Source organism: Alligator mississippiensis, chromosome 1 (assembly GCF_030867095.1).
Source record: "Alligator mississippiensis isolate rAllMis1 chromosome 1, rAllMis1, whole genome shotgun sequence".
NCBI classification, from domain to species: Eukaryota; Metazoa; Chordata; order Crocodylia; family Alligatoridae; genus Alligator; species Alligator mississippiensis.
The window spans coordinates 68,408,282-68,435,408 of record NC_081824.1 but is presented as its reverse complement, the minus strand read 5'-3'; the positions used below and the strand labels follow the sequence as shown (position 1 = coordinate 68,435,408).

Below are 27,127 nucleotides of genomic sequence, written 5' to 3'. Positions count from 1 at the left end.
TCAGCTGAAGTGTTTGTATCTCTCACCTGTTACCTGTCTGCAGTCACACTGACTGCAAAGGGGTTGCACGTGTGTAATTGATATGGTAAAATGTTGCCTGCATGATCTTTATAGAGATTGCATGAGAGAAAGAGAGCCCACCCTGATTTATAAGAACTGCAGGTGTATGGTTTTTGTAAAAGAAAAATCTTTAGAAATTGAACAAATTTGACCTGAAAATTGATCCAAATCGCTGAACCCTCAAAACGTATTTTATTTATTATTTTTTAGTAAAAATCAAAATAAAAGCGGTACATTTGTTTTTTATAACATTTTTTTCTTACATAACCTTAATATTCATCATTTGTGAAATATTTGACCTACAGTGATAAGCAAAAAATCTTTCACTGACTCTTTATCAGGTTCCAGTCTCTTTTAGATAGATAACATCAATGAAGCTGTTTTTATTCATGTTTCATTTTTATTGTTAAATTCACCAGCATGGCTGCACATGCGATATTTATTTTTTCAATTAATTTTCCTTTGGGTGTGGGGGGAGGCTAGGGGAGATACTTTACATGGTATTGGAATACTTCATTTTCACTATTATGAGTTTGCAAGATATATTTAAATTATTTCTCAGAAAATATAGCTCAGCCTATATGTGTGAGATGCAGTGTTTTCTGTTAATTTGTGGTGAGAAATATATACAGTGCATAGAATATGCTTGGTTACATATGCTTAAACTTTTCGCTGAGTGCTGACTCTCTTATTTCTACTTGGAGCACTGGGCAGTTGATTGGAATTTTTTTAAAATTAAAACAGTTTGATTTGTGGTATGAACTAAGAGATGTCAAAGCCATTTATACTGTACATACATTATATAAGTAAAGTAAAAGACAGACCTGGCTTCCAAAGATGTGAAAATTGAAATGGGCAAGAAAAGGTTGGGGGCAGGGGGGGCGCAGATGATTATAACAGGTCATTACAGAACAGAGAACAGAACCACGAACTACCTGTGTGTTGTTCCAGTGCTCAGTCCACTACAACATGCTACCTTTTGGTTTTGCTCTCATTTAAATAGCTAAGGACACAGTCAAACCTGTGCAAAGAGAATTCATACCTGACCATCAAAATGCTATTTTTCATATATACTAAACCCCTGAAAGATGACATTTACAATAGAAAGATTGACTCCGAATTTTAATCATGCTCTTGAGTGGTCATGTTATAATTAATACTTCATTATTATACCACAGAGTAACTGTCACATACTTCCTTATCAGGAAGGAGAAATAGTTGTTGCCAGTGGTGGAACATCAGAAGATGATGAGAGAGCATGGCACAGTGATGGCAGTTCTAGGTAAGTGACAGCATACAAAGAAAAATAGTTGTACTTTTTAAGTCTTGAATTTTGCCTTCTCTGCTTATTCCATTAACATTAATGAAAACTGAAAATGAAGGTGAAAAACAAGGACACAGTTACCTAATCTTGTTGTCTGTATGTAATGCTGCTGTCAATCCTTGAATGACACTTTAATGTAGCCCATAATGTAACTAGAGTTCTGTGAAAAGATCTTATATACAAGGCAGTAACTATAGGCATTAGTTCCTTGAACTGAATTGTTCTACTTAGCCATGAAGACACATGCAGTTAAGTTCTGTATAAATAAAAATAGGCATCCCTTTAAGAACATACAACTTTCAGGCAGTGGGGGAAGGGAGGAGTGAAAGTAGGGGAGGAGCATAAAACAATTAAAAAAAATAAGTAAAAATTGGAAAGGAGAAAAAAAGTTAATTCTGTAATATAGAGAAGAAACAAGGCAGTAAATATCTTCAGTGTCAGGACATGGAAGGACACTTTTTCAGTTCATCACGAAGGAACTTGAACCAAAAAAAAGGTTGGAAACCACAGCACTAAGGAATGATGATCTCTTCACTGTTATGCAGTAAGGTAGAATCTGATTGCTGATATCCAGATTTTTAGTTAAGTAAAATTAAGACAGTTTGAGATTTGTTTTCATATTTTTAAAAAGTACTAAATTTAAAGAGATTTTTTTATGGGAAATGGCACGATAGGACTCCTTCACTCTTTAAAAACTGAGGAGGAAGAAATGCATCTGGAAGCTGAGCATCAGTTACGGGGGGAAAATTACAATGTCATTTAACTTGATGTGGAGGAAGAACAAGACATGAGTTTAATTCCCAACAGTTTAGGCATATATAGGACAGGAATGGGAAATATGCTTTTAACTCATTTGCTAACAATGGAAGATGCTGTTGATACAGCACGTAGAGAAAGAAATTAGATTTCCCACAAATAAATGATAAAGACCTATATTAGAAATAGATGCGACAGCTATCATCAACAAACTACAGTCAAAGCTTTTAGAGCCATATAATGTACACTTGCAGTCTAGGGTATTATTAATTGTCTAGAGCAGGGGTGTCAAATACAGTTGGGGGCATGGCCTGCTGCTGAATCTGGAACCATCTGGCCCCACTGGTTCTGGCCGTTGGCAGGAAACTTGGCTTGATACCACTGCCACAGTGAGCACTGAAGCAGTCCTCACCCTGAGCTGAAACTGACTTTCAAGGAAACCCATGGTCCAGATGCACCCAGGTAAGTGACACCCCAGTCTAGAATGATGAGGGAAGAAGGGAGTTGGATTGTATTGAAGACTGTTCCTTATTCCTCTTTCCACTTTGGAAGAATAGCTTCTTAATACTTTAAGAAACAGGAGGTTGAGAGAGCAGTAAGTGTTCCAGGGAAGCTGTTGAACTTTTGTACAGCAGAGGGGAGGCGCACAGTCCCTTCTCCTATTGTTTGATTGGTCAGGCAATTGGCTTCCACTCATAAGACTAATAGCAGTCCCACACAACTTATTTGAGAAACAGTACCCTTTGAAATAAAACCCACGGCAAATAGCTGGAGCACCTCAATGGTCCTACATAGCTGTTTGCTGTGGCTATGTATTCTACTAGCTATGGAGTTGTCAACCAGGGATACGTGTACCCTTGGTACACGGGGGCAGGTGGGCCACCCGCCCTGCATCCAGCTGCTTGCCACTCTGCCCCCCTGCCCAGCTGCCCACCCCCCCAGGGTACACTTATTAAAAAGGGGGCTGTTGGGGGGTACACTTATTAAAAAAGGTTGAAAACCCCTGCACTGGCTGGTTCACACATCCTTATGTTTCTTAGCCCTCTGAGAACAAGCTAAGCTCCACTGTAAATGAATACCTTTATAAAGGCAGTTATTTCACACAGCAGTGTGAAATAAAAAATTTTAAAAATCCTTAGATTTCTGTCAACTGTTTTAATTCTGTCCCTTTCCTCTGACTTTTCTGCTTACTCATTTGCCATGGGAAAACGCGATAAAACACGGCTTTTTTCTTTCTAAGCAGAAAAATGCAGGAAGTGGCAAGTTTCCCCTTGCAGGCTGGCAGAGTTCCAGCCTGCGAGGGGTGGGGGAAGCGGGAGGAGGCAATTGGGCAGGGAGTGCCACGTGCATGTGTGCATGGACATTGATGCACCCATAGTAAGGGAGGGAGGGAAGGAGTTGGGCAGAGCTAGAGCTGGGGCTGGGGGCACTGCCCAGCCAAGGTGGTCTGTGAGGCTTGGGGCCCAGGGCCAGAGAGGGAATGCGACTGCAAGGCCTGGGCAAAGAGTGGGACAGAGCAGGGCAGGGAGTCTTGGTATGTTGCCAGGAGCCCTGTGCTGCCATGGTGAAGCACACCACCTGCCCACCTAGCAGCAGCAGGGGTTGCAGCATGGAGTTAAACACCCTGCTGATACCAGGCAGGCAGGGAGTGCCTCGCCATGGTGACTGTGGGCTTCCAGCAATGGCACTGAGCCTGCTTGCCCTGCCCCTGGAGTGAGGGCAGCAGAGCAGAAAGCTCCAAACCTGCCGTGCCCCCCCAAGCTCCACTCCATCCATGCCACTTGTGTAGGTGCGGGAGCTGGGCTCCATACTCCAGTCAGGCTGCTGCAGCTGCTGCCTCCCACGAGCAGCAGCCGGGGCTTGGACACTGCTGGGGTGGGGCAGAGGGCTGCGGATCCAGGTCCCTGGCAATGTTCTCTAAGGTTTAGCAATCCGTGAGCAATCCTGGCTGGGAGTGCACGGGTATCTGTGTGCTCGCCCCTCCCCCCTCCTGCAGCAGCCTGTGCCCAGCTTGGGGTGGGTGGCAAGCAACCGGATGTGAAGCCACCCGTTGCAGCAAGGGGAATGTCAGCGCCCTCTTGCTACAGCACTGGGCTTCCCCCCCGCCAGGCTGGTGCTCAGGGGCCATGGCCTTCTACTACTCCCCCCATCGATACGGCACTGTGTGCACGGCATTAAAAAGTTATTGCACATCATGATTTTTTTTGTGTGTGCGGCCATGCACGCGTGCAGCTTAGAGGGAACGCTGGCCCCGTAGCCCTGGCAGCCTCTTTTAGAAAGGGGGGGAGGGCTGCGGGTGGGAAGTAAAGGTCACTGACACGGCCAGGGGGCTGTGGGTTGGGAGTGAGGGACACTGGCACAAGGGCTGCTCAGAACTACAAAGCAGTGGGTGCACATCAAGCAGTAAGAATTTATAGGTATTTAGAATTTATTTGATTATAGTGACTGATGCCCTGGTAGGCTTCCTAATTGCCTTAAAATTGTAAATATATCAATAAAACATTGTGTTCAACTGGTATCTATATATGGATCTTGGGGGTTTAACCAGATCGTTTACAGTCTTTAAACAGAGAAAACCTGTTTATCAAATGGATTGCCCAATAGTTCACAGATTTCAAAGCCAGATGCCCCTATGTTTTCTTCATAGGAAGAAAAACAAGATATAAAGGAGGCAGTTTAAAATATGCTGCAACTAATTTCGGCAGACCGCTATCCAACAATACCTCACATACTGAAGATTGTATTTCTGTCTCATCAGAAAACCATTATCAGCTCTTCAACCATCCATATGAGGTCCCAACCTACGCCTAGCACACCACCATGTCCCTATGAGTCCCTTTTTTAAATTATTGACCTATCCCAGACACTAGGAGTCTGACTTCTTCCCCACCTTCTTAAACAGATTATTTCCCCAAGGCCACCGCTTGCTTCAGAGCATCAGAAACTAAATCACCTATTCAATAAGTACCAGAGCTCATGCCTACCAAGCTTTGAAACTTTGAACTTACTACCTGCAGCAGGGGGGCACAACTCAACCTTTACTGGAGGTCAGTTGTAAGGTACAGATCCTAATAGAGAGTCATTACTAACAGGATCTCTCTCTGACTGAATGCAAGCACTCTGCAGGATTGCAGGTGGGAAATCTGTGCAAGCACACCCACAGATTAAGAAGTCACTGCACAGCAAAGATGCAGGATTTGCTGTTTTGCTTTGCAAATGTTTTTTCAGTTTACAAAATGTTTTAATCATGAGTTATGGCAGGGAAGGCAAAAAATAAAAACAATATCTACCCAACCCTGGTTTATCTGCTAGCACAGGAACAATTCCTTTCTAGCTGCAAAAAGGCAGTTAGTACAATGACAACAAACCCCCGACCCCAGACCCTATTTTTGATGAAAATAGTTTGTCCTGATTTTGTTCTGGAAATGATTTTTTTTCGACGCTTTATTTTATTTTAAACTTCTTTTCCATATCATCCCTAGTGACTACTCTAGTGATTATTCTGACTGGACAGCAGATGCAGGAATTAATCTGCAGCCACCAAAGAAAATTCCTAAACTTAAAACCAAGAAAGCAGAAAGCAGTTCAGAGGATGAGGAAGGAACAGAAAAACAAAAGAAGCAAATTAAAAAAGAAAGGAAAAAAGGGAATGAAGATAAAGATGGACCAACAACATCACCAAAGAAAAGGAAACCCAAAGAAAGAAAACAAAAGGTTTGAAACACTTTGTAGGTTATAAGACACATACCACAAAAGGATCTAAATGACTCGAATAGGTTGAGCAGCTGTATACAGCCTTACATACAGTCCAGTTTGAAATTACAGTTTGTTTATATTCTAGAAGTACTGATCATTGCAAATGTTGGCTCTTTTTGTGAGGTCTCTGAGGGTATGTACATGTGATACATTTAGGTCATCCTAAGCAAAGTTAGGGCACTCTAAATGGTCTAGTCTTCAGGCACTCATCGGGCTTACATTGCCCTAAAAATGGTGAACCTAATCTAAACTACAAAAAAAAGGGTGAACCAGATCAGCAAAGGGTTACTCTGGCCTAGCGAATGCTGGCACGTGTTCACAGCATAACCTCAGGGCTGTGGTGAGGGCTGTGCTGTGCAGTTTTAATACCCCTGAACCTGACCAGGCTATCTGCCAAAAGGAATCTGGCAGAAGGCAAGATCTAGAATTACATAGAGTTTTGCCTGTATTAGGGAGCTAAGGCTGGATGACATTTTAGGAAGAACTGTTTGATTTCAGTATGAATCAAAGGAGGGGTAAGGACTTTGTTTAGCCTTGCCAGTTGCAGTGGTTGGGATGCAAGAGGTCTTGTATTACAAAAATGTGTCCAGCTGGTGTATAAATCTTAAAGGGAGTTATGGCGGGGCTTGTGTGTTTGGTGTACAGATTACTCCATTACAGCTTCAAGTTTTGGCTGAACTGACTAAGCTTCCCTTTACTATAGTACTGGAATTGTCAAGGTCCCCGCCTCTTCTATCACTCGTGCTGTAACCTTTGCATGGGTGATGAATCTTTATTTATGGTATCCATGGTAAAAAAAAGAGTTCTCTGTAATATATCTGGCTGCAATATACTTTTTAATTTCCTTTGGGAGGTGTGTTGGGATTGAGAAAGGAACTTTAAGAAGGGAAATTACACAAAAACGAGGAACTTAGTTAGAAATAAGTTAAAAAGGAGCAGTGATTCTTAACTAGGGTGCTAAACAAATAAGCACAGGCTAAATCTTGTCCCTTCCTGGATGATACTCCCACCACCAATGCCCAGCCCTGGGCAAGTAAGCACTATAATATAGTTTTTTCAATTGGTGTCACTTAATTCACAAAAGTTATGGAGGGGTGCCTCAAGTCCAAAAGTTGAAAAACTGTATTAGATGCGCAGAAAAATGTGTACCACAAATCAGGAAGGGTACCAAGTGGTTCCCTAAAGCCCCTTTATAGCTTAATAGCAGAGTTAAAGAGGCCATTTGAGGCAGAGGCATGCTCAAATGATGACAACAGGAAAGATTACAAACTCAAGCAGGGCAGGTGTAAAAGCAAAATAAGGTAAGCAAAACAAAGAATTTTGAGGAGTGTCTAGTAAAAGATGCTGAAGTTGATCTTAAACTCTTTAAAAATACAGAAGCAGGAAGCCAGTGAGAGAATCAAATGGGCTATTAGATGACCGGGGATAAAAGGTGCACTTGGGCATGAAGAAGCCATAGCAGAGCAGCCAGATGAACTCTTTGAATTGTTTTTTACAGCAAAAGATACAGAGGAAATTCCCATGCCAGATCAGTTCTTCCTAGTAGATAAGTCTGAAGAGCTGGACCACATTGAAGTGACAAAGAAAAGGCTTTGGAACAGATCAATAAATTAAATACTAATACGTCACCAGGACCTGAAGGCATTCACCTAAGAGTTCTGAAGGAACTTCAGGGTGAAATTGCAGAACTGTTGGTAGCAGTATGTAATCTAGTTACAATGACCTCTGTACCAGAGTACTGGTGGGCTGCCAATATAGCACCGATCTTCTAGAAGGGCTCTGGAAACTACGAAGTGCATCTCACTTTTATCTCTGGCAAGCTAGTAGAATCTATAATAAAGAATAAAATCAGCAGTCACATGGACAAATGTGTTCTGCTGGGAAAGTGTCAGCATGGTTTTTGTAGAGGGGAATCCTGCCTCACCAACTTCCTGGAGTTCTTTGAGAGTATTAAAAAGCTTGTGGACAAGGGTGATACAGTTAACATAACATATTTGGACTTTGGAAAAGCCTTTGACAAGGTCACTCACCAAAGGCTTTTTTTAAAAACCTGCATTGCCACAGTAATGGAGGGAAAGTTCTTTTGTGGATTGAGCGCTGGTTAAAAGGTAGGCAGCAGACAGAGCCAAATTGTCACTTTTCAGGATGGAGGGAGGTCCAAAGTAGGGTCCTGCAGAGATCTGTGCTGGGCCCAGTTTTGTTCAGCAGTTTCATCAGGGACCTGAAAATGGGGGTACACAGTGAAATCTCCAAGTTTTGCAGCTGATTCCAAATTATTCCAAGCAGTCAAATTCCAAGCTGATGGAAAAGAGCTACAGAAGGACATATGGAGGTGGAGATATACTTCTTTTATCCCTATAGTGGGTGTATTTTTGGAATTCCAATTTCAGGTGGTAAGCAAGCTTAATTTAGGCCATCTTCTCTTAAAAGAACATTTTGTATGGTGAGGATTTTCATATCAGTTAGCAAATACAAATGCTTGGACAACTTGGAAGCTGCCACCATGTAAGTAGGATGATATCAAGTTAGTGGTAAAATAAGTACATTTATTCTTTCTGCTTGAGTTTCATATGCTGCATTTCACAGGAAGTCAGGGGAAACTTGAGTCTAAACCATAAGCTGCAGCCCAATGTTTCTTGTTTGCTGCAGGCCTAAATTTATTATAGGAAGAAAATGCTGGTATCTGTTCGTAAACAGAGCTTGCATTTCTCCCAGGAGAATCTCTTTTATTTTGGGATCCTTACAGAGGAACTAGTCCATTCTCTTCCTTCCTTCTTTAAGTTCCTGTGAAGTATATAGGGGTGTAGGTTGTAGCCATGTTGGTCTCAGGACATAGGCAGACAAGGTTCTTTGGGTCTGATGAAGGGTTTTTAAACCCAAAAGCTTGCTATAAAATGTTTTTCCCAACTATTTTAAGTTGGTCTAATAAAAGATATCATAGTAACCCAAAGAACTTTGTCTGCCTGTGAAGTATATGAGAGAAAACATGCTCACACATTTTTTTTCCTGGGACAACGCTATGTTCATCTGTGAGTGAGTAGTGGCTTATTCAAGTTAATTGCCAGTCATTCTAAGGCCTGTCACATTGTATGCTCTCCCTGGCCACCAGCCATAATACAGCTTCGAAGAGCTACATTTGGAAAGGGCTGTGCCACCCTCCTCTTTTCTTCTGGGTTTTGATTCAGATCAATCAGGACTAGCTCAAATGAGAGGCATTTATGCATGTGCCCTGGGAGGCAGAGGGTGGTACTTTAAACAGAGCGGCTCTTGGACCTGCTCTAATTAAAGTGCCTGGAGTGTCACATGTATAGGCATCCCTGTGCTGAAAAATGGTGGCAGGAGCTCTTTAATTAAAGCTTGTTGACTCTGGAGTCTCCTGGATTGCGGCAATTACCACGTTCCAGCAGAATTGATTAAACAAATCTGCTCCAATGCACTGTAATTGCAGCATGTCAAAGCAGTCGCAATACACGTGTATACATGTATGAGATGTCTGTTTACTGCCCCTCTCTTAATAAAGGAAGAAGATTCAACACTTCTTATGTAACCTAATGTTAGAATTTTTTAAGAAACCATTGCTCTGGTCTCACCAGTTTCTGATTCTTGCAGTGTCTTAACTCTTTTTATGAAGCAGATGTTACTTAAATTTTTGAAGGGCAGCTTTCAGCTTCATTGTTTGCATTCACTAATAAATCTAATTTAGCAGTGGCAAAGAAATGAACCATCTTTTGAAACAGCTGAGACCACTCAATATTGTGAAAACCCTCTTAGTTGGTGTCTGGAGCTAGTGCCTGGCTTGTCCCACCCTAAACAGTATTGGCTTTACTTTGCAGCCTAAGATTCTCTTATTTTTGTGTGATGGAACATAGAATTTTGACCATTTCAAGTGTTTAAATATTTCAACTTTCATACTTGGAGAATGCAGAGAGCTAAATACATTTATGCTTTGTATATATTAAATGCATAGTAAAGAAATTTACATTAATTTTTTTTAAATAAAAAAATCCTCATGTGGCTGCTTTATTATAAAATGATCCTAAACATTTTAATAACATTTGTCAGAAAAATATTTTCTTTCTTATATGAATGATAATCAGAAAATTTATCTTTGACTTTGACCAAACAATATTATCTTTACAGGATATATTGAATTTTGGTAAAGAGAGATTTATTTCTTACTACTGTATTCTGTGCATTTTCTTTAGAGATTGGCTGTGGGTGTGTTGGCAGAGAACGGCCTGACTTTGGAAGAGTGGCTGCCTTCAGCCTGGATTACAGATACTATTCCCCGTCGATGTCCATTTGTGCCGCAAATGGGTGATGAGGTATTTTTGTTTTTCTCAGCCTTCCTAACTCTCATGTCCGGCTTTTAAGGTTCTTTGATATACGTTTTAAAGACAGAGATGTAATTACTTTTTGGTAGTGTTTGAAATACTTTGGGGTTGATTTACAGTCAAGCTATAAAAGTACTTAAATAAAAATTGCTTTAATTCAGAATTGACATTTTTGTATTTATGTCCCTCCCAGGCTTTCTCTCTCTCCTCCAGAGTCTTCTAGACTCTGTCTTGTTTAAGCTATATTTTTATTTTTCCACGCAGGTGAGGTGTCTTTTGTTATACTGTGTTCACTTGGTGCTGCTTCCATAATATGAACTTTTGGGAAGGCTTCATCTATTGTCATCTGTTGCTCTATAGTGTCCTCTACACTCAAGTATATATAATAAATAAAATAAGCCAAATACATTAAAGCTTGCTATATAAAATTACATCTGAGACATGTTCAGATCAGTTTCACAGAAAATATCCAAGTTTGCAGACTAAATGTTGAGTGGACTTTTGTTTGGAGTTTATGTAAAGATGTTTAGCTTAAATTTAAAGTTACTTTTTTTTATATGTTAAATTAGAGGTAACCCAATATATTAGATAACTTTCATAATTCATATTTAGAGTCTCCATTGATTTTATTTCTATTCATATGTAGTTAAAAAGTTCAGAGCAGTTCTGCATTTTCTGTAGTGCAGGGAAACTACAAGAGGTAATATGGTGTTAAGTAGGGCTGTACGAAGCTTTGGTAGCTGATTCGATTCGGAGGAGATTCGGCCCAATTCAGGGACCAAATCTCCGACTCTGAATTGAATCAGGAGACCAAGTAAAAGCTCCAAATCAATTCAGAAAAGCTTCAGAAAAGATTTGGCTGATTCGGAGATTTGGCCATAGACTAAACAGGCAGTTGATAGCTGCCTCCAGCTGATAAGTCTGTTGGGGTTGGGGGAGGGAGGAGGGAAGAGGTGTGGGGGAGGGAGGGAATGGGGTTGGGGCTGGGACAAGCTGCCCAGCCAGGGTGGTGGGGGGCACATTACTCAGGGCAGAGGGCACAGAATGCAGGTGCACCAGCACTGGGAGCAGTTGCTATGCCCTGCTGCCGCTTTCCCAGCCAGAGCAGGGGGGCGGGATGTGGGTGGGACTTGCTCCAGGCGGAAGGTGGCAAGCGGCAGCAGGGCATAGCCCCCACTCCTGGTGCTACTGCTTCCTGCACCCCGCCCTCATTGGCTGGCAAGTGGCAGAGCCCCTGCTCCCAGTGCTGATGTGGGTGTGGCAGTGCTGGAGAGGGGGCTGTGCCATGCTGTTGCCCAGAGCAAGTTGTACCTGCATCGTGCCCTCTCCTCCTCCCCTCCCCCCCCGCTGGCTGGGCAAGCGGTAGCAGGGCAGAGCCGTCCCCACGGCTTCCCCCGCCAGGGCAGAGGCAGGTACAGCCACTGGAGAAGACCCATCCCCTGCCTGGCCCCAGCCTCTGGAAGTTAAAAAAAAAAAAAAAAAAAAAAAGCCCCCTCACTGGCTCTAAACATTTCTGCTCCATTCTGTAACTTAAAAGATCACTTAAACGAAATAGATTTTAAGGGCATTTTTAAGTATTCTGAAAGATTGCTTTTAAAAAGTTACAAAATGTATCATTCCGTAACCTAAACAGGGTGAGGTAGAGTAATTTTTATTTTTATTTAAAAGCAAAAATATTGAGTAAAACCTTTCCAACATGACACTAATGACCTAAAGGTTTTCATAGACTATAGACAGATGTTGTCTTTGTAGTGGGATCATCTTTGCCAGGATGCGTCTCAGCACAGGTGATCTGCATAACTGGCATGTACAAATATCACTGGAGGTATTTTCCTACAGAGTCAGGTCCCTACTGCTCCCAGGCTTCAGGGGGACTGATCCTGAGAGAACAGCCTTGGGTATTGCATCCTGAGTTGAGTGAATTCCCAGCACTTATTTCATGCTGCCATACCCTGCATCTGCAAGTGGGGTAACTTGCATGGGTACCCTTGCTTGCAGACGTGCATCTCGGTAATCCCGTTGAAGGTTCAGGCCTTTGCTTACCTGCAGTAGTGCACTCCAGGAATTCCTCTGCAGGTGCTGAGTGAGGAACCATACTTCCCTGCTGCTGTTATGCTGCATCATGGGTGGCCAGGTCTACGGCCACCCTGGGATTGAGCTGCTAACCAGTGTCAGGAGTGAGTAGAGTCTAAGGACAAGTTGGGTCGGGAAGCCAGGGAGGTCAATCTGAGGGTGGGGTCTAGGAAAACACAGGGAGGTCAGCAGAGTTGGAGAGAGAGCTGGATTGAGAAGCCAGGAGTTCAAGAAGAAAGTGGAATCGCAACACAAGCCAGAGGGAGCAGCAAAGCAGTGCGGAATCACGTTGAGCCCTATTGCCTTTGTTTTTTTGATCCCCCAGGGCCAGGGGTTTATATGGGGGTCAGCTGACCCTGGCTGGCCACTCCACAGGGTTCCCCACTCTGCAACTGCAGACACAGGCCCTGGGTTGGGGCCAGGCACCTGGGGCTGTTGTCAGTCAGGTTTGAGCACCTGCCAGGGCTGCTGGAGAATGCAGGCAGCCCTGGGGTGCCTGCACTCGCACCATATGCAATCAGACATCTACTGTGAAAGGATGGCACAAACCATTACTAAAATTATTAATATATATTATCCATATTATTCTTACTACAGTTTTCAATATTCCTAACATGACAGGGGGCATGGGTGTTTGTTTGCTTGGGTTTTGTTCTTCCATTAAAAGTATCATCACAGTTGGCAAAGGAGAACATCTTTACAGCCTTCATGTATAAACTTAGTGGGAAAAGACTTCATTTTAGGTGTGTGTTGTGTTTTTTTTTTTTTTTTTTGTAGAATGGTTGGACAATTACACTCAGCTTGCCACATACTGTGGTCAGAGGGTAGAATAAAATGCTTCTCATAGTCTGTTATTTTTTGTCCTAATTTTTCACCAATCTGTTCCTAGTTTAGGGAATTTTCTGAGGAAATTACCATTTTAAAGTAATTGGTACAGCATTGGTATACAGAACACAGATTTTGTTTTTTTTATTCAAGCCTTGTGTTCCAATTAGCTTGAATAGATTGTTTTAATTTTAGCATGTCTCTTTTAAGTACATGCAAGATTTCCAGTTTGTTTCTTCACTATGTCAGCAGTGTTCAGCACTTTTGATCATAGTCACAGAGCAATATGAAGGGACCCTGAGAGGTCATCTAGTCCATCCTCCCAACCTGAGGCAGGATCATCCCTATCCAAACCATCCTATACGAATATATTGTTTAGCCCCTTCGCAAAACTACAGTCAACACTGACATAACACAAGACATAACACTTTAATCTGCCACCAGTAAAGCAGGGAGCTATATAAACCCTTTTAGTACTTCCTTCAGACACTTAGTCCTTCAAGTATTCACATTTGGTTGATTTTAAACCTTTGGTGGAATTTTTTTTTAATACACAAAAATTCTCATGCAAGTTTAATGCTTCTTACAGTTTTTGATAATTGGTTTATAACAGTGATTCACAATTGGGGTGCCACAGCACCTTGGGCTGCCTTGAGATCCTTTCAAAGTTGCTCTAGGGGGCAACACAATGCTAGCACTGTTATGCATGCAGATATAGTTCACAAGATAAACCTAGATATTTGAAATTCCTACTCATAATGCTATAAATTCCTATTCAGTGTTAAAAATATTTTAACCTGTATGGTCTTTCTTGAGTTCCTTGTAAAAGAGAAACTGCTGTATTATGTTTCTGTGGTAAAAAGAGTGAAAATTAAGGACTTGTATTTTCCAAGGGGTCCCTCAAGTCTAATGAGGGGTGCATTGTGTCTATAAAAGTTGAAAAACATTGGCTTATTCATTCACATAGAAATTACTGTGAAGAATTTGTCCATCCCACATCTAATGGCTTAATTTACTTTATGAAATTTTAAAACCAAAAATCTAACTTTTTCTATTTTTTTCTAAAATTATAACTCTAGATATATGACTATTTTCTTCTAGTTATTGACCAACCTGGCAATGGTGTTCCAGCTAACAGCCAGTGGAACATTATATTATTACATGTAATTATTCTGACTACATGGACAAGTCTTTAAAATCATTCAAACTTTTTTGCCTTTAGATAAAATATATAGTATAAAAGACTTTTAGTTGGATTTGTGTTTCTGAATTACTAGAGTACTTCTGATAATCTTACCTTTGTGTTTTTTCATTTCCCCCCTACCTATTACACAAGTTAATGAGAAAGCATTTGCTTTAATTTTGAATTACTTGGCTTTTGGCAGTGTTAACTCCATCTTTTAATGTTTAGTACAGTTGTTGCTGCACTTATGATTTTTATCTGTCTGTTGATTTGATTTACCATCATGCATAGCAAATGTTTGTAAAAGCCAAAGGCATCATAAAGATAACAGTACACAAAAGCTGCTACTCACTCATATTGGGCATGGAAAGAAGCTCATTGTATATCCATACTGTGCTAACATTTTGGCATTTTGAAATGTTGCTTAGCTAATTTCCACATTTCATTCTTAGGTTTATTATTTCCGACAAGGTCACGAAGCATACGTTGTAATGGCCAAAAAGAACAAAATATACAGTATTAATCCCAAAAAACAGCCGTGGCATAAAATGGAACTCCGGGTATGGTATTTCTCACTTCTTCCCTCTTGGATGCTCTCATTTAAATAAGTAATATAGAAGAAAATTTATAAAGGTGGTATATTGCAAAACTTGTCCATACTTTTGGTGAAAAAGCTATTTGTATGTGTATTTAACTCTGGCTTTGAAAGTTTAACTAAGAAAAAATATATAATATTTAAATCTTCTGCATCAATCAAGTAAATGTTTAAATGTCAGGATTGTGATGCCTTAAGAATGGGACAAAATATTATAAGCCTGTTTAAAGCCATATATTTCTTTTGATCTGTTTTGATTTTCTTACCAATCAATATGATTTATTTTCACCCTTGCTAGAAAATGCATCACAACTAACAGGCCACATTTGGAAATCATAACTTCTTATTTCAGGGAATACATTTGAAAATATGTCTGATCAATTTAACAGAAATTGCAGATGAAATCTGTTGTACTACAAAAATGTATCAACTTTTTTCCATTTCTTAATTCTAGTTGAAGTCCTCTAAAAATCAGTCATCTTAAGTAACCATGTTTTATTTCTTCAGGAGCAAGAACTGATGAAGATAGTTGGAATTAAGTATGAAGTGGGTTTGCCTACTCTCTGCTGCCTTAAACTTGCTTTTCTTGATCCAGATACTGGAAAACTGACTGGAGGATCATTCACAATGAAGTAAGGGAAGCATTATTTCCGTTCAAATAGAGAAACTATTTTTAAGGTGTAATTTCTTAAAAATCTGCTAAAGAACAGATATATTCTTTAAAGCAACTTATTTAAAATACTAAATGTTTGCATTCAAATGCATTCTGACATTAAATGGTTTTCCATACTGACTTGCTGGTAAACACTTCTCTACTATTTTGATTTTAACTAGGTATCATGATATGCCAGATGTTATAGATTTCCTTGTCTTGCGGCAACAGTTTGATGATGCAAAACATAGACGATGGAATATAGGTAGGTGATAGTAAAGTTGTTTAATAATATTATCTGATTCCATGTTGCCTAATTTAATTAGGAAATGTAGTACCATAGATGAATATTTGATATTATACTGAAATTTAAAAATGTCCGTCTAATCCCTTTCTGGCAGCTCCAAGCAATCCCAGCTCTGTGCAGAGGACTGCTTTCTCTCCCAACTCCGCAGCCTCTATTCATCAAATTAGATGCTCTAAATTGTCTGTTGCCACCTCTTTCAGAGGAGGCTGTGTTGAGCAGGGTGGTTGGTTGGAGGAAGAAGAAGCCCTTCTGTACAGATCAAGCAGAGACGGGCAGCTTGAAGAGATGGGCCTCCCACAGAGCTGGCCAAGTCTCAAGGATGCCTTACTATTAGTATTGCCTACCCCTGTTCTAGAGTAGAAGAACTCTTATCGCCTTGAGGCTGCATCTGGCCTGCAGGCTATATTTTGGCCACCCCTGTTCTAAAGCTTCCAGAGGCCAGAAGAAGGGCAAGGGCAATGAGGGTCACTCCTGTTTGCTAGCTCCATGAATTTTGAACTTCCTGTTCATGCTGCCCAGCGCTGAGCACTCTTACATGCTCCGTATAACTATTCAGTAAACATTTTTCCTAATAAATGCCCATTCCTGCTTTAAAAACGTCAGTCTGAATACACTTTAGATTTCCTCATTGAAACAGGCATCTCCAAAGAATGAGTGTACTATGAAAACTAGGATGAAATGGAATAAAAATTCCTAGAAGAACTGGACTATGACAGTAGCTATTTGTATTGATGGAACTGTTTTGTATTCTTGTCTAGGTGATCGTTTCAGATCCATAATTGATGATGCTTGGTGGTTTGGAACAATTGAAAGCCAGGAACCTCTTCAGCCTGATTACCCTGATAGTTTGTTTCAGTGTTATAACGTCTGGTTAGCATATTTTTCTTACTTCAGCTTTTAATACATTTTCTATTTAAAATTGAGATCTTGCATGCCAATCCTGATTAAAAGTGATTTTAGTTATTTAGATCTATTCACATGTGTATTTCTTAACATTATAATATTGTTTTATAAAATAAACCAATTAGCTGTAGTTGTAACTATATAATTTAACATTTATAAAGTGTTTATAGGTGTGTTAGAAATATTAAAACTAATTTGAACTGGGTTATTTTTTTCTTTAAGCTGGGACAATGGTGACACTGAGAAGATGAGTCCTTGGGATATGGAGCTTATACCGAATAATGGTATGTGCATCTGTAGATTTCTTAATTTACTTCAAAGTACAGAGAGAGGGAACATGCCTTTTTGGAAATGCTTTTTGATCAATTTGCTCAAGTTCTGCAGAGAGCTAAGAATAAACAAGTATTGCAAAACAGTCTTAGTAAAAATTCATGGTTAAATTCAAATGAGTTATTAAACTACAAATACATTTTTTTAAATAAATAGACTTGAGACTAGATTAACAGGAAATACAGTCTTATTCAGTCTGTCTAACAGATGACAATCTTGAAGGAATTCTCAGCAGCCCTTGTCCTTTCACTTTTTCCAAAGGTTGCTGAGGATGAACATGTTTTCTCATGGGTTCTCTGGAAATTGAGTGCCTTGAGACTTACTGCTGTCGTTGCCAACGCACTTCCTCATTTTATAGGCACAAATATTTAGGGTCAATTGGCAATGGTTGGGCTTGCTCCATCATTCTTAAGAATTTTGAGAAGTCAGCCTACCAGCAGTATTTCTTCTGTCCATATTTGTGCGCACTTTCTTTTTTAATTTGATAAAAAATGAGATTGGTGTATATATCTGAGTTAGCCTTCCTGAAACTTTTTTCTTTTCTACCTACACTTAATAGGTATGATGCTATTGTATGTTTTATATTAAAATAAATTACTATTTTAATATTTTCATCTAATCGTTCAGTTTTAAAACTTGAAATACTTTCTGCAGGCCCTCGATACTTCTTAAAATAATTAAAAATATGGTAACACAAAAATTAAAATTGGCAGAATATCTAATGATCAAAACGAAAAGAACCACCAAACAAGTGTTGGACCTAAATGCACCAAGAACACTTTATTGTATCCCTGATACTCATCCTTTTTGTACCTTCCCTCCCTGTAACTTTCGTTAGAGAGACTTTTCAGCATATCATGAAAAGCAACAGATTCTAGCTATGTTGAGGGAATTTATTCCAAAACTGAGAAGCCCTTCAAGAGGATGTTTAGTGGCTGCTCATCTCTTTCACTTTCACTTTGTGTAACTGCAACAATACAGAAGAATGCAGAAGACAGTCTTAAAAACAGGGGTTTCAGGAGACATCTGTAGAGCAAAACAAACCCCTTCAGTTCTTTCTGGAAGTTTGTAACTATGGAACTACCTTTGTTTCTTTGCAAAAACAAGTTCTCCAACAAACTGCTTGGAAATGTATAAAGCTGCACTGTGCGATTTTAAATTAACAGACAAAAATATACAGAAAAGAATGTACCCTATTTAACAAATCCAAGAGAACTTCTGAATTTTGCATGTATAGAATCGTATTGGAGGAGGTCTTAAATTCTTTCTCTCCTCTACTGCAGCAAGGGAGCAAGCAATGGGGAGGCAAACATCCTGACTCATGGTCCTCTGCCTCCCTCCCCTTCCCATGCCACTTGCCTCTCCCATATCGCTTGCTTGCTGATAGCTGCCACCCTGCTGCCTGTCCCCCCCTGCCACTTGTTCCTCCCCCTCCAATTCCTACTACCCCATATGTTCCCTAGTGCCTGTATCACCTGCTGCTGCTTGCCCTATGTGGTGGCTCTAGCCCTGGCCAGGAAGCAGCCCTGATCCCATTCCGGGTCAGGGCTAGAGCTGCAGCAGCTCTCCTGCTGTTGTGTGGTCTCTCTTCTCTGCCCCCCTCCCCCATGTACCACAAACTCTCCCCTCAGCTCTAGGAAAAAAAGACAAAGTTTTGTTTCCCCCATGTTGAGCGTGGGGATCGCACCTCATTTTGGATTTGAATAAATATGAAAAATAGCATCAGAACTGCAATGAATGTTTTGTTTGCTTTAGAATAAACTAAGAACTAATTATTTCAGTTTGTTTATTGGAACAGTGTTATCCTATGCATTCGGTATTATTATTTACTTTTGGATTAATAGCTGTATGTAATATTTACCATATAAGAAGTTAAGTGTTTTCAGTAGTCTGTTTTGTGGGGGGCATTTATTGTTCTGTTTTAGCTGTGTTTCCTGAAGAACTGGGTACTAGCGTTCCTTTAACTGAAGGTGAACGCAGAGCATTAATCTACAAACCTCTGGATGGAGAATGGGGTTCTAGGACCAGAGATGAAGAATGTGAGAGAATTATTTCAGGGATAAACCAGCTCATGACTCTAGGTAAGCATTTGTTACTTAATTTATAGAAGTGATATATAGTAGGGGATATAATGCTGTGCACTTTTTTAGGACACAACGCACAAAATCATGAAATGTCATTGATCAAATGCAGTAGTCATACACTAGCTTTTTATTACTTGATAAAGAAGAAAATGGTTTGTTTTAAAGCATGATATATGTGCATAGTAAATGCCATTAATATAGTCTGGCCCATATCTTCAAATCTGAAGTGATATTTTTACTTTTTAAAGTTTTTTAATGTTTAACTTGAGTCTTGGAAGAGACTTAATTTTTAGAAAGTATTAAACACTGAGTTCCTTTTTATAATATCTCCAGTATCTTTTTGTAAAGGTTGAGAATACAGGCTTCTACATGAAAAACTAAACTAAAAAAAGTTAAACTGTACTACAAACAAATATAAAAGGGTATGTTTGGTTTTCCTGCAGAATGTTGTAGTGGATACATTTTACATAGGTTTTCTTCCCTGACTAAGCTGCTATGTGCTGCAGTCCCAGGAAAAAAAGATATCTCCAAGAGGGAGAGAAATCTCTCTCAAAGAAAAATGCTGAGAATATGCAGGCTGAGTAATTCATTGATTAAATTCGTAGTGAACCATTTGATAATCAGTTACAGAAAAAATTGCTGTTGTGTTGGCAGCTTCTGAAAATGCGTTATTATAAGCTGTTGTAATATAATTGTTAATTCTTTTATTACTAATCAAAGACCGAGACATATCATGTATCAGTGCAGAAAAAGCAAGGAAATACCAAATTTTGATATACCTTTATACAGCATGTTTCCTTTGGTGACACATTGCATCTTTATAAGAAGCTTCTTTCTGCTTCCAATAAATAAGAAAATGCACTACACAAATATTAATTATAACCTCAAGGACATTAGCAAGCATATGTTGAGCACTGATGCATGTAGTGTGCTGTGTGTTTCTAGTGGAAATAGGTTTTTAATTAAGGTTTTCACTCCTGTATATCTGTAACAAGTGCTATAAATGACCTCACTAAACCTGTCTATAATAATGCCCCATTTAATAATACTAAGGACTGGCCAGTTTGAGGTAGAACCACACTTCTTTTGTTGTGTTGGTTTACAAGCTGCTGAATTTTCAGGAAGTTGCCAAACTAAGTATGAGCTACTTAGCCAGTTGCTGCAGCTTTCACTCCACTCAGCTGGAACACTCCCAGCTGGTTGGAGAAGCAGTGCCTTTTAAAATAAATGCTACAGAAAATAGGTGAAGCACTTCAGGCAGTCTTATGTGGTTGTTTGCTGTGGCCCTTAATACTTTCCAAGCCCTCATGTTTGCAGGGAGCTAAGGAAATAACCCTATGAAGAATCCAGGTTCTGCTTTATCCTACTGTCTTAAAAGCTGAGGTTCCTTACAACCTAATTATTGTAACAATCTAAAGAATTGCTTTTCACAAACCATGAGGCTGAAGGAGTTGTAATATTAAGATGTCACTACTTTAGGAAAGCATAGTTTCATTCAAATGTACCAGTTAATATTCTAGAACTACATATTTTGAATTATATAAATTACGTATTTGTATTTATAGCCAGAAATAATTTTGGTTTTGAATACGTAAGGCTGAGTGTCATGTTTCATACACAACAGGATCACTGATTAATTACTGTAGTAATTATGCTAATGGCATATGCTACATCATGCACTCTTGTATATGAAATGCCACTGAACTTTTTAATATATAATATAGGTGTCCACTTTTATATTTGTTCTGTGCTTTGTATAAAGCTTTAAAGAGTATTGTGTATGTGGGGAAAATGTAAAAGTTATAAGGGATTACTAAAGGGCTACTTCTGCATAATATGAATTTGATTTTTCATTTCTGTTTAGATATTGCTTCTCCATTTGTGGCACCTGTGGACCTCCAAGCTTACCCCATGTATTGCACTGTTGTGGCATATCCCACAGATCTCAGTACAATTAAACAAAGACTGGAAAGCAGATTTTACAGGTTAGAACAACATTTCATTTGTTTTTATTAAGTACTGCCAAATCAGTTTGACCTTTAATAGGCTATTTGACCAAGAGTTTGAAATAGTGGGGTAGTTTCCAGTGATTTACTCATCTATGCTTGGTATTGTTCAGATGTTAAATTCAGAATTTATATTATTCAGCTCTGTGATCCCAAAGTTGGCTTCATGGGGTTGTGGACTAAATTTCAAAATCAAGGTTTGGGTCTGTATAGGGATTATGTTCTTAAAGGTCACAAACGAGTGGTTCATTTTTACTAGTAAGAATTTCAGAGAAATTGTTGCTGGTAGAAAAATAGCCCAGGAGCAGGAGTGTACATGTATTACAGGCCCCTGGCTGGATACCTATCCAGCTAAAGGGCATGAGAGAGGACTGCTCCCTGGGCCACCCCCACCATTAAGGAAGCCTAGTACTTGATAGCCTACCTTTTCCCCTGCTTGGAAAGGGGGCACACTGTCAAGAGGCAGCCCCTTGGCTTTTAAATCACCTGTGTGCTGCCCACCTGGGCAGCCCATGCACAGAGACCTACTTAATTTGCAGTCTTGCAGATTTTGCGGAAACCATGAAATCCAGGATTGTCCACGAAATCTGCAAAATCAACCAATTAAAAAAAAAAAAAAAGAAATGCTGGTGCCTCAGTGGGAACCAGCAGTCCTCACTGTTGGGAGGAGAAGGAACTGGCTGAGGGGTGCAGCATGAAGGGCAACAGGCAAGATGGTGGCTGCCCCTTGGTCTCCCGTGACCCCCCGCCCCCAGCCTTCCCTCCAGTCAGCGCTAGGGGTCGGGCTGCCGTGAAATACCTGCAAAATCAGCTCTGCCCTCCATGAGCAGGCTGCAAAAAAACCTTTGTCTCTGTGATTTAAATAGTTCCCTACCCATGCAGCATTTAAAGCATGTATGGCTGGGAACTCGGGTGGAGAGAGCTTTCCCAGCCCAGGATTCCAGCGCTGAGGGTTCTGAAAGTATTGTGTGTGCCACCTAGCTGGCACTCTCAAAGCCTGTGGACCTGGAAACCACAGGAGGGAGAGCTCTCTCTACCACAGTTCCTGGGCCTGGGAGCTCTAAATGCTGCCTGCAGAGGGGCAAACCATCTGCTTGCTCTTCAGGACCCTAGTCTGGGGAGCAGGTAGAGGGCTTTTCCCTGGTGCTTCAGTTCTGCCCCAGACTGGTCCAGGAGGCAAGAGGAGCAGTGGGGCAAAGCCCCTAGCCCTTTTCGTAAACCAGTTACTCCCTACTCTAGGGAAGATGCTGCTTTGCACCCTTCCCAAACCAGGTAGGAAGGGGAGCATACAAGCATCCATTCTTGCGAGAGTTTCTCTTGCAAGAGAAATTTTCCAGGTTGGCACCTGGAAGATCTTTCTCCTGGAGGGGGCAAGTTTCCCCATGGAGAAACTGAATGAGTTCTGTATGCTTGTTATTTCTACTGGGAGAACAGCAATTCTTCCAGTAGCTTGAACTTGGATAAAATTTACCTGGAAAACTGAAAAGACTGTCTAGTGTTTTTTCAGAAGATATATATTCTACATATTTTTTCAGTTTATCCTTTCCTTTATTGTTGCACTATTTTCATTTATTTATTTAGCAGTTTGATGTTAAAAAGACATTTAGATTTCTATAAAAAATGCTGAGTTAAGACACCATTTCATGATATTGATAGTTTTTTTGTACTCTGTGTTAACTTGTTGGCACAGTTTTCATAAATGACAACTGTAGCCACTATATTTTCTTTAACATTCTAGCATTTAATTATCTAAGATGAAATAGTGTTGTATTAAAGTATTTTGTGGCAGATTTTGTTTTCCTTGATTTATAGAAGATAACTGCTTTGGGAATTCATTTCCCTTAATGCACACTCTCAGATGTTTCTGAGTGAAAATGTGCTTACAGCATGTTGTCTTTTTGTTTGGGCCAAATCTGAAAATTAGCATGTAATGTTTCTTGCATACTAATCTCTGAATGTGGCACTATTCAAATATGACTTTTTTTTTTTCTGGCAAAAAAAGTCAGACGCTTTCAGGCAACCTAAGTGTTCAGTGTTTATGCATCTTTCTTTCTCTCCGTTTGCTTGTTGTCTATTTTTACTGGAAACATTTGAAATGCTATTTTAATTTTGGAATATACTTTACAAAAATTAATATTTTTATTAAAGTTCAGATTCTGCTTGGGACATGTTAGTAGTCTTTGAAAATGAGATTTTAAATTTAAATATAACATTTATGTTTATTTTAAAAAGTATCCTGCTTCCTTTCTATTTCTAGTGCTATGGTCAAACAAGCACATGGAAGTGGCACTTCTAATATACATTTCTTAACTTTAGGGAAAAAAACCAAACGGTGTAGGGTATGCTTGGATTTCTTTTTTTCATTGCACTTCATAAGAGGAAAATAAATGAAAGGTCATGGCTACCTTCAGTTTCCTATACCTTATGGCCCACAGGCTGGATCCAGCCTGTAGATGCATCAGCTCTAGCCCACTGAGCCTGTACAGGGGCTTCAGGAGTAGGTCTCTGCTTGTGCCATGCCACAGCTGGGCAGCTGGGAGAAGCACCGGAAGCCAGGTTCTAGTGCTGGCCCAACTTGGACCCAGTTTGGTCGTTCTGACCTGCTGCCGAAAAATGTTGTTGACCCTGGTCCTGTCCTGTTTTTTAATGATGTTTGTTTAAAATGTAAGGGATCATTTTTAACAGTTGGACAATTTTTTTTTTTTTTTACATTTTAATACTTTAAAATTTTTTTACGTGTTTTGTACTTTTAATTTATCTCCTTTTTCTTTGAATGTGAGTTTGCTGTTGATCTATAATTTGTGGGGCAGAACTGTACAGTGGGGTGAAAGAGAGATTTCTAGCAGTTGCACTAAGATTCTATCAATGGAAAAAACAAAAAAAAATTCTTTAGTTTCTCCTTATTAGTAAGATTTATTGGGGGGAAAGGTGTCAGGATCAGTAAAAACTATTGGCAGCCAGATGAACTGTTCAAGGAGCACGAGAAATAATTTATTTTTGGGTCACACCATGATTGACAGCAACAAGGCTCTCAAAACTTTTCATCCCTATTTCTTATCAAGACACAGGTAAGCAGGAAGCCAGAGAAAGCTGCCTGCTGCTGACAAGGTAGGGAGCTATCAAAGAGCGTAAAACATTTACATAAAACCAAAAAAAGTTTTGTTGTTCTTTTTGAGACTGCTTGGAAAGAAAAGTGAGGATTATTTTTAATGTAATCTTTATTTTATAAATGTAACTGTTCAATGTCATCTATTCTATTCTCCTCAAAGGCGGGTTTCTTCACTTATGTGGGAAGTCCGGTACATAGAGCATAATACACGAACATTCAATGAACCTGGAAGTCCTATTGTTAAATCTGCCAAATTCGTCACGGATCTTCTGCTACACTTCATAAAGTGAGTAGATTACCAGATGTAATGTTTTCAGTCTGTCTTCTAGTAGATTCAAATATAGTAGATCATTTTACCTGTTGATGAGAGCCTGCCATTTGCTTTAGCAAAGGATAGAAGTACACAACATCCAGAGAGGGGAACCTCGAGGCATTTTTAAAGAAAAGTAAATTACTTATAAAATGGAGTATAATAAACAGTATCAGTTTGAAAAACAAAATATTCAGTATATTACTTTTCATAGTTCAAAATCTAGAAACTTCATAATGGAAGGTTAATGTAATGAATTTTGTGGTTTAGAAATGATAGTCTTGTTATAGTCTGAAACATTATTTCTGGGAGTTTTAAGGAAAGGAGAATGCATTTCTTGCCACAGTGACTTTGATTTTATAGTTGTCACTTACTGCATGAGCTTTCTGTCCAATGATAGATATAAATTTGGGTGGAATGTACATGAAGCATAGGACAGCAGCATATGTTTAAATAAAGTTGTTTAGTGTCAGGATTTCATACCATGTTAATGACAAAATAATTATGAGAATTTTCATTTAAAAATGTTTCCAGTTATCATAAGTTGATTAAAAGTGGTCTCCTTTGTGTGCCATAAATTGTTGAGGCTTTAAAATGTTTTCATCTTCATTATTAACAAAATTGTACATTACATTTCTTGAAAAATGTTTTTATGGGGAACGTTTTCTATTCCCCTCCTCCCCAATCTTTTCTATCTTAGGTTTAAAAAAAATGGGAAGGGGAACATTTTAAAAGGGTATTTTTTTCCTTTATAAAACTATGGAAAACTTTTGTTTTGGTCAAGACATGTATCTTTCACAAAGATGTTAGCTATTTTTAGGCCTTTGGCATACATTACATTCATAGTGTGATTAATGCATTAATCATACAATAATGTGGAACAACTTTATGGCTGGTGTGTATTGTGCTTAATGTTGAACTTGTGCCCCATAAGTATCCAGGAATAGCCCATGTGTAGCTCAGCTTCATTAGCATCATTTGAATGTGTCAGTTTTTGGGGAACTGGTACGTTCGAAGTGCAGTTGTGCCACTAGGCTGCGGTAAGCCTAGTGGCACCAGAGAGCTTGAGATTTGGGGAACCTCCGAATTCAGGCTCACACTACCCTGGGGCATTAACAAAGCAGGTGTGCACAGTGGCTCCCTCCTGTGTCAGAATCATGATTCCTGGAGACCTTAACAAAGAGTGCATGCAGGAACTGATTCACCTGCATCTGTCTACACAGCTTGCCTTTCAAGCTGCCTGGAGGTGGGGAGCATGGCATCAGGGACCAGATATCTATGTTAGGCTCCCAGCACTGGCAGTTGCTTGCCATCTGCTGGCCGCCTTAGTTACTGCTTTTTCCATAAAACTACTTGTAAAATGCAACTTCTCAACCTATCTTTTCTGTGGGAAAATCAAAGAAACACTGGTTTTCACTTTCAGTTTTGTTCAGATAACCCACTTTGTGTTTAAAACAAGTTAAACTTGTGATACATGTGGTGGAAATAATGTTACAGTAAGCATATACACTGCGTTCATTTCTTTATGGATTGTAGTCAGTTTGCTTGAATAGTTATCCAAATCAGTGATCACCAACCTTTTTAGATTTGGGGCAGAGATGGGAAGATGGGCACTTGGATCCAACTGCTGCCACTGCTTTTCCCCATGGCAACATGGTGAGAGCAGCCACCACTACTGCTTTTCCCTGCTGTGGCATGGGAAAACAACTGCTGCCAATGCCCCCTGCTGCTGAATGCCTCCAGATGTAGCCTGCAAGCCACAGGTTGCCAAGCCCTGATCTAGACATTTGGATAAAACTCTCATTGGACTCTTCGTCCCCTGTTAATTCTGCCCTCTCCGCTGGTCTTCCATGAAAGATGCTTTTTAAAGATAGCAGATTTCAGTCCTTTTGACTTTTTATGCTGGGTATAATTTTCCCAAATTTCATGTGATCAGCTTAGCATGCTAAATGCATAATATGCGTATGCTGGAACCAGGACCCTCACAATAAAAAAGTCTTTATACAAAATGCATCCTTCTAGTATCCTTTATTAGAGGCTGGGAATAAGTGTCTGTCAGCATTTTATTTAGACTTTTTACTGATAATGCTGGAAGCCATGTAGCTTAGTCAGTAGGGTGACTGACTTGCTTAGGGACTGAAGGACCTGGGTTTGATTCAAGCTGAGGGGGGTGGGGTGGGTTTCTACTCAGTTTTTTGGTTTTAGTACTAAAATAATTTTAGTATGGCCGTGAGGCCCAACCAGCCTCTTATTCAGTGGGTACCAGGAGCTACCTGAGTATAAAGCAGCTGGAGCATGATGCTGATCACATTGCCTCTTCCTTGTGCTGTGGGTAAAGAAAAACTGGAGCCCTCCCAATGGTCTGTAAATGGGATACCTTTATGGTAATATTATATTGCGAGTCAGTTGTTAATACATAACATTTAACAAGAAATCACAAAAGCAAGAAATGGTTTAGTCATCCATTCTCCACACCTGTTACAGTCTCCTTTCATGGATGCGGAGAATAGCAGTGAGGAA

The 27,127-nt window shown here is 39.8% G+C and overlaps 1 protein-coding gene across 3 annotated transcripts in view; it reads left to right on the top strand.

Annotated features, from left to right (window-relative positions):
• The window catches only part of PHIP (pleckstrin homology domain interacting protein), a 166,558-nt gene that overhangs the window by 117,075 nt on the left and 22,356 nt on the right, over nucleotides 1-27,127 (top strand). For 2 of the 3 annotated variants that reach the window (XM_059731372.1, XM_019496868.2), the window contains 11 exons: nucleotides 1,239-1,342; nucleotides 5,623-5,854; nucleotides 10,102-10,221; nucleotides 14,764-14,871; nucleotides 15,414-15,538; nucleotides 15,741-15,823; nucleotides 16,624-16,735; nucleotides 16,991-17,052; nucleotides 19,024-19,179; nucleotides 21,047-21,167; nucleotides 24,458-24,583. In XM_059731372.1, coding sequence (XP_059587355.1) covers nucleotides 1,239-1,342; nucleotides 5,623-5,854; nucleotides 10,102-10,221; nucleotides 14,764-14,871; nucleotides 15,414-15,538; nucleotides 15,741-15,823; nucleotides 16,624-16,735; nucleotides 16,991-17,052; nucleotides 19,024-19,179; nucleotides 21,047-21,167; nucleotides 24,458-24,583 — 1,349 coding nt within the window. The remainder of the gene's footprint in view (nucleotides 1-1,238; nucleotides 1,343-5,622; nucleotides 5,855-10,101; nucleotides 10,222-14,763; nucleotides 14,872-15,413; nucleotides 15,539-15,740; nucleotides 15,824-16,623; nucleotides 16,736-16,990; nucleotides 17,053-19,023; nucleotides 19,180-21,046; nucleotides 21,168-24,457; nucleotides 24,584-27,127) is intronic. The other variant, XM_059731376.1, reaches the window with a different exon arrangement.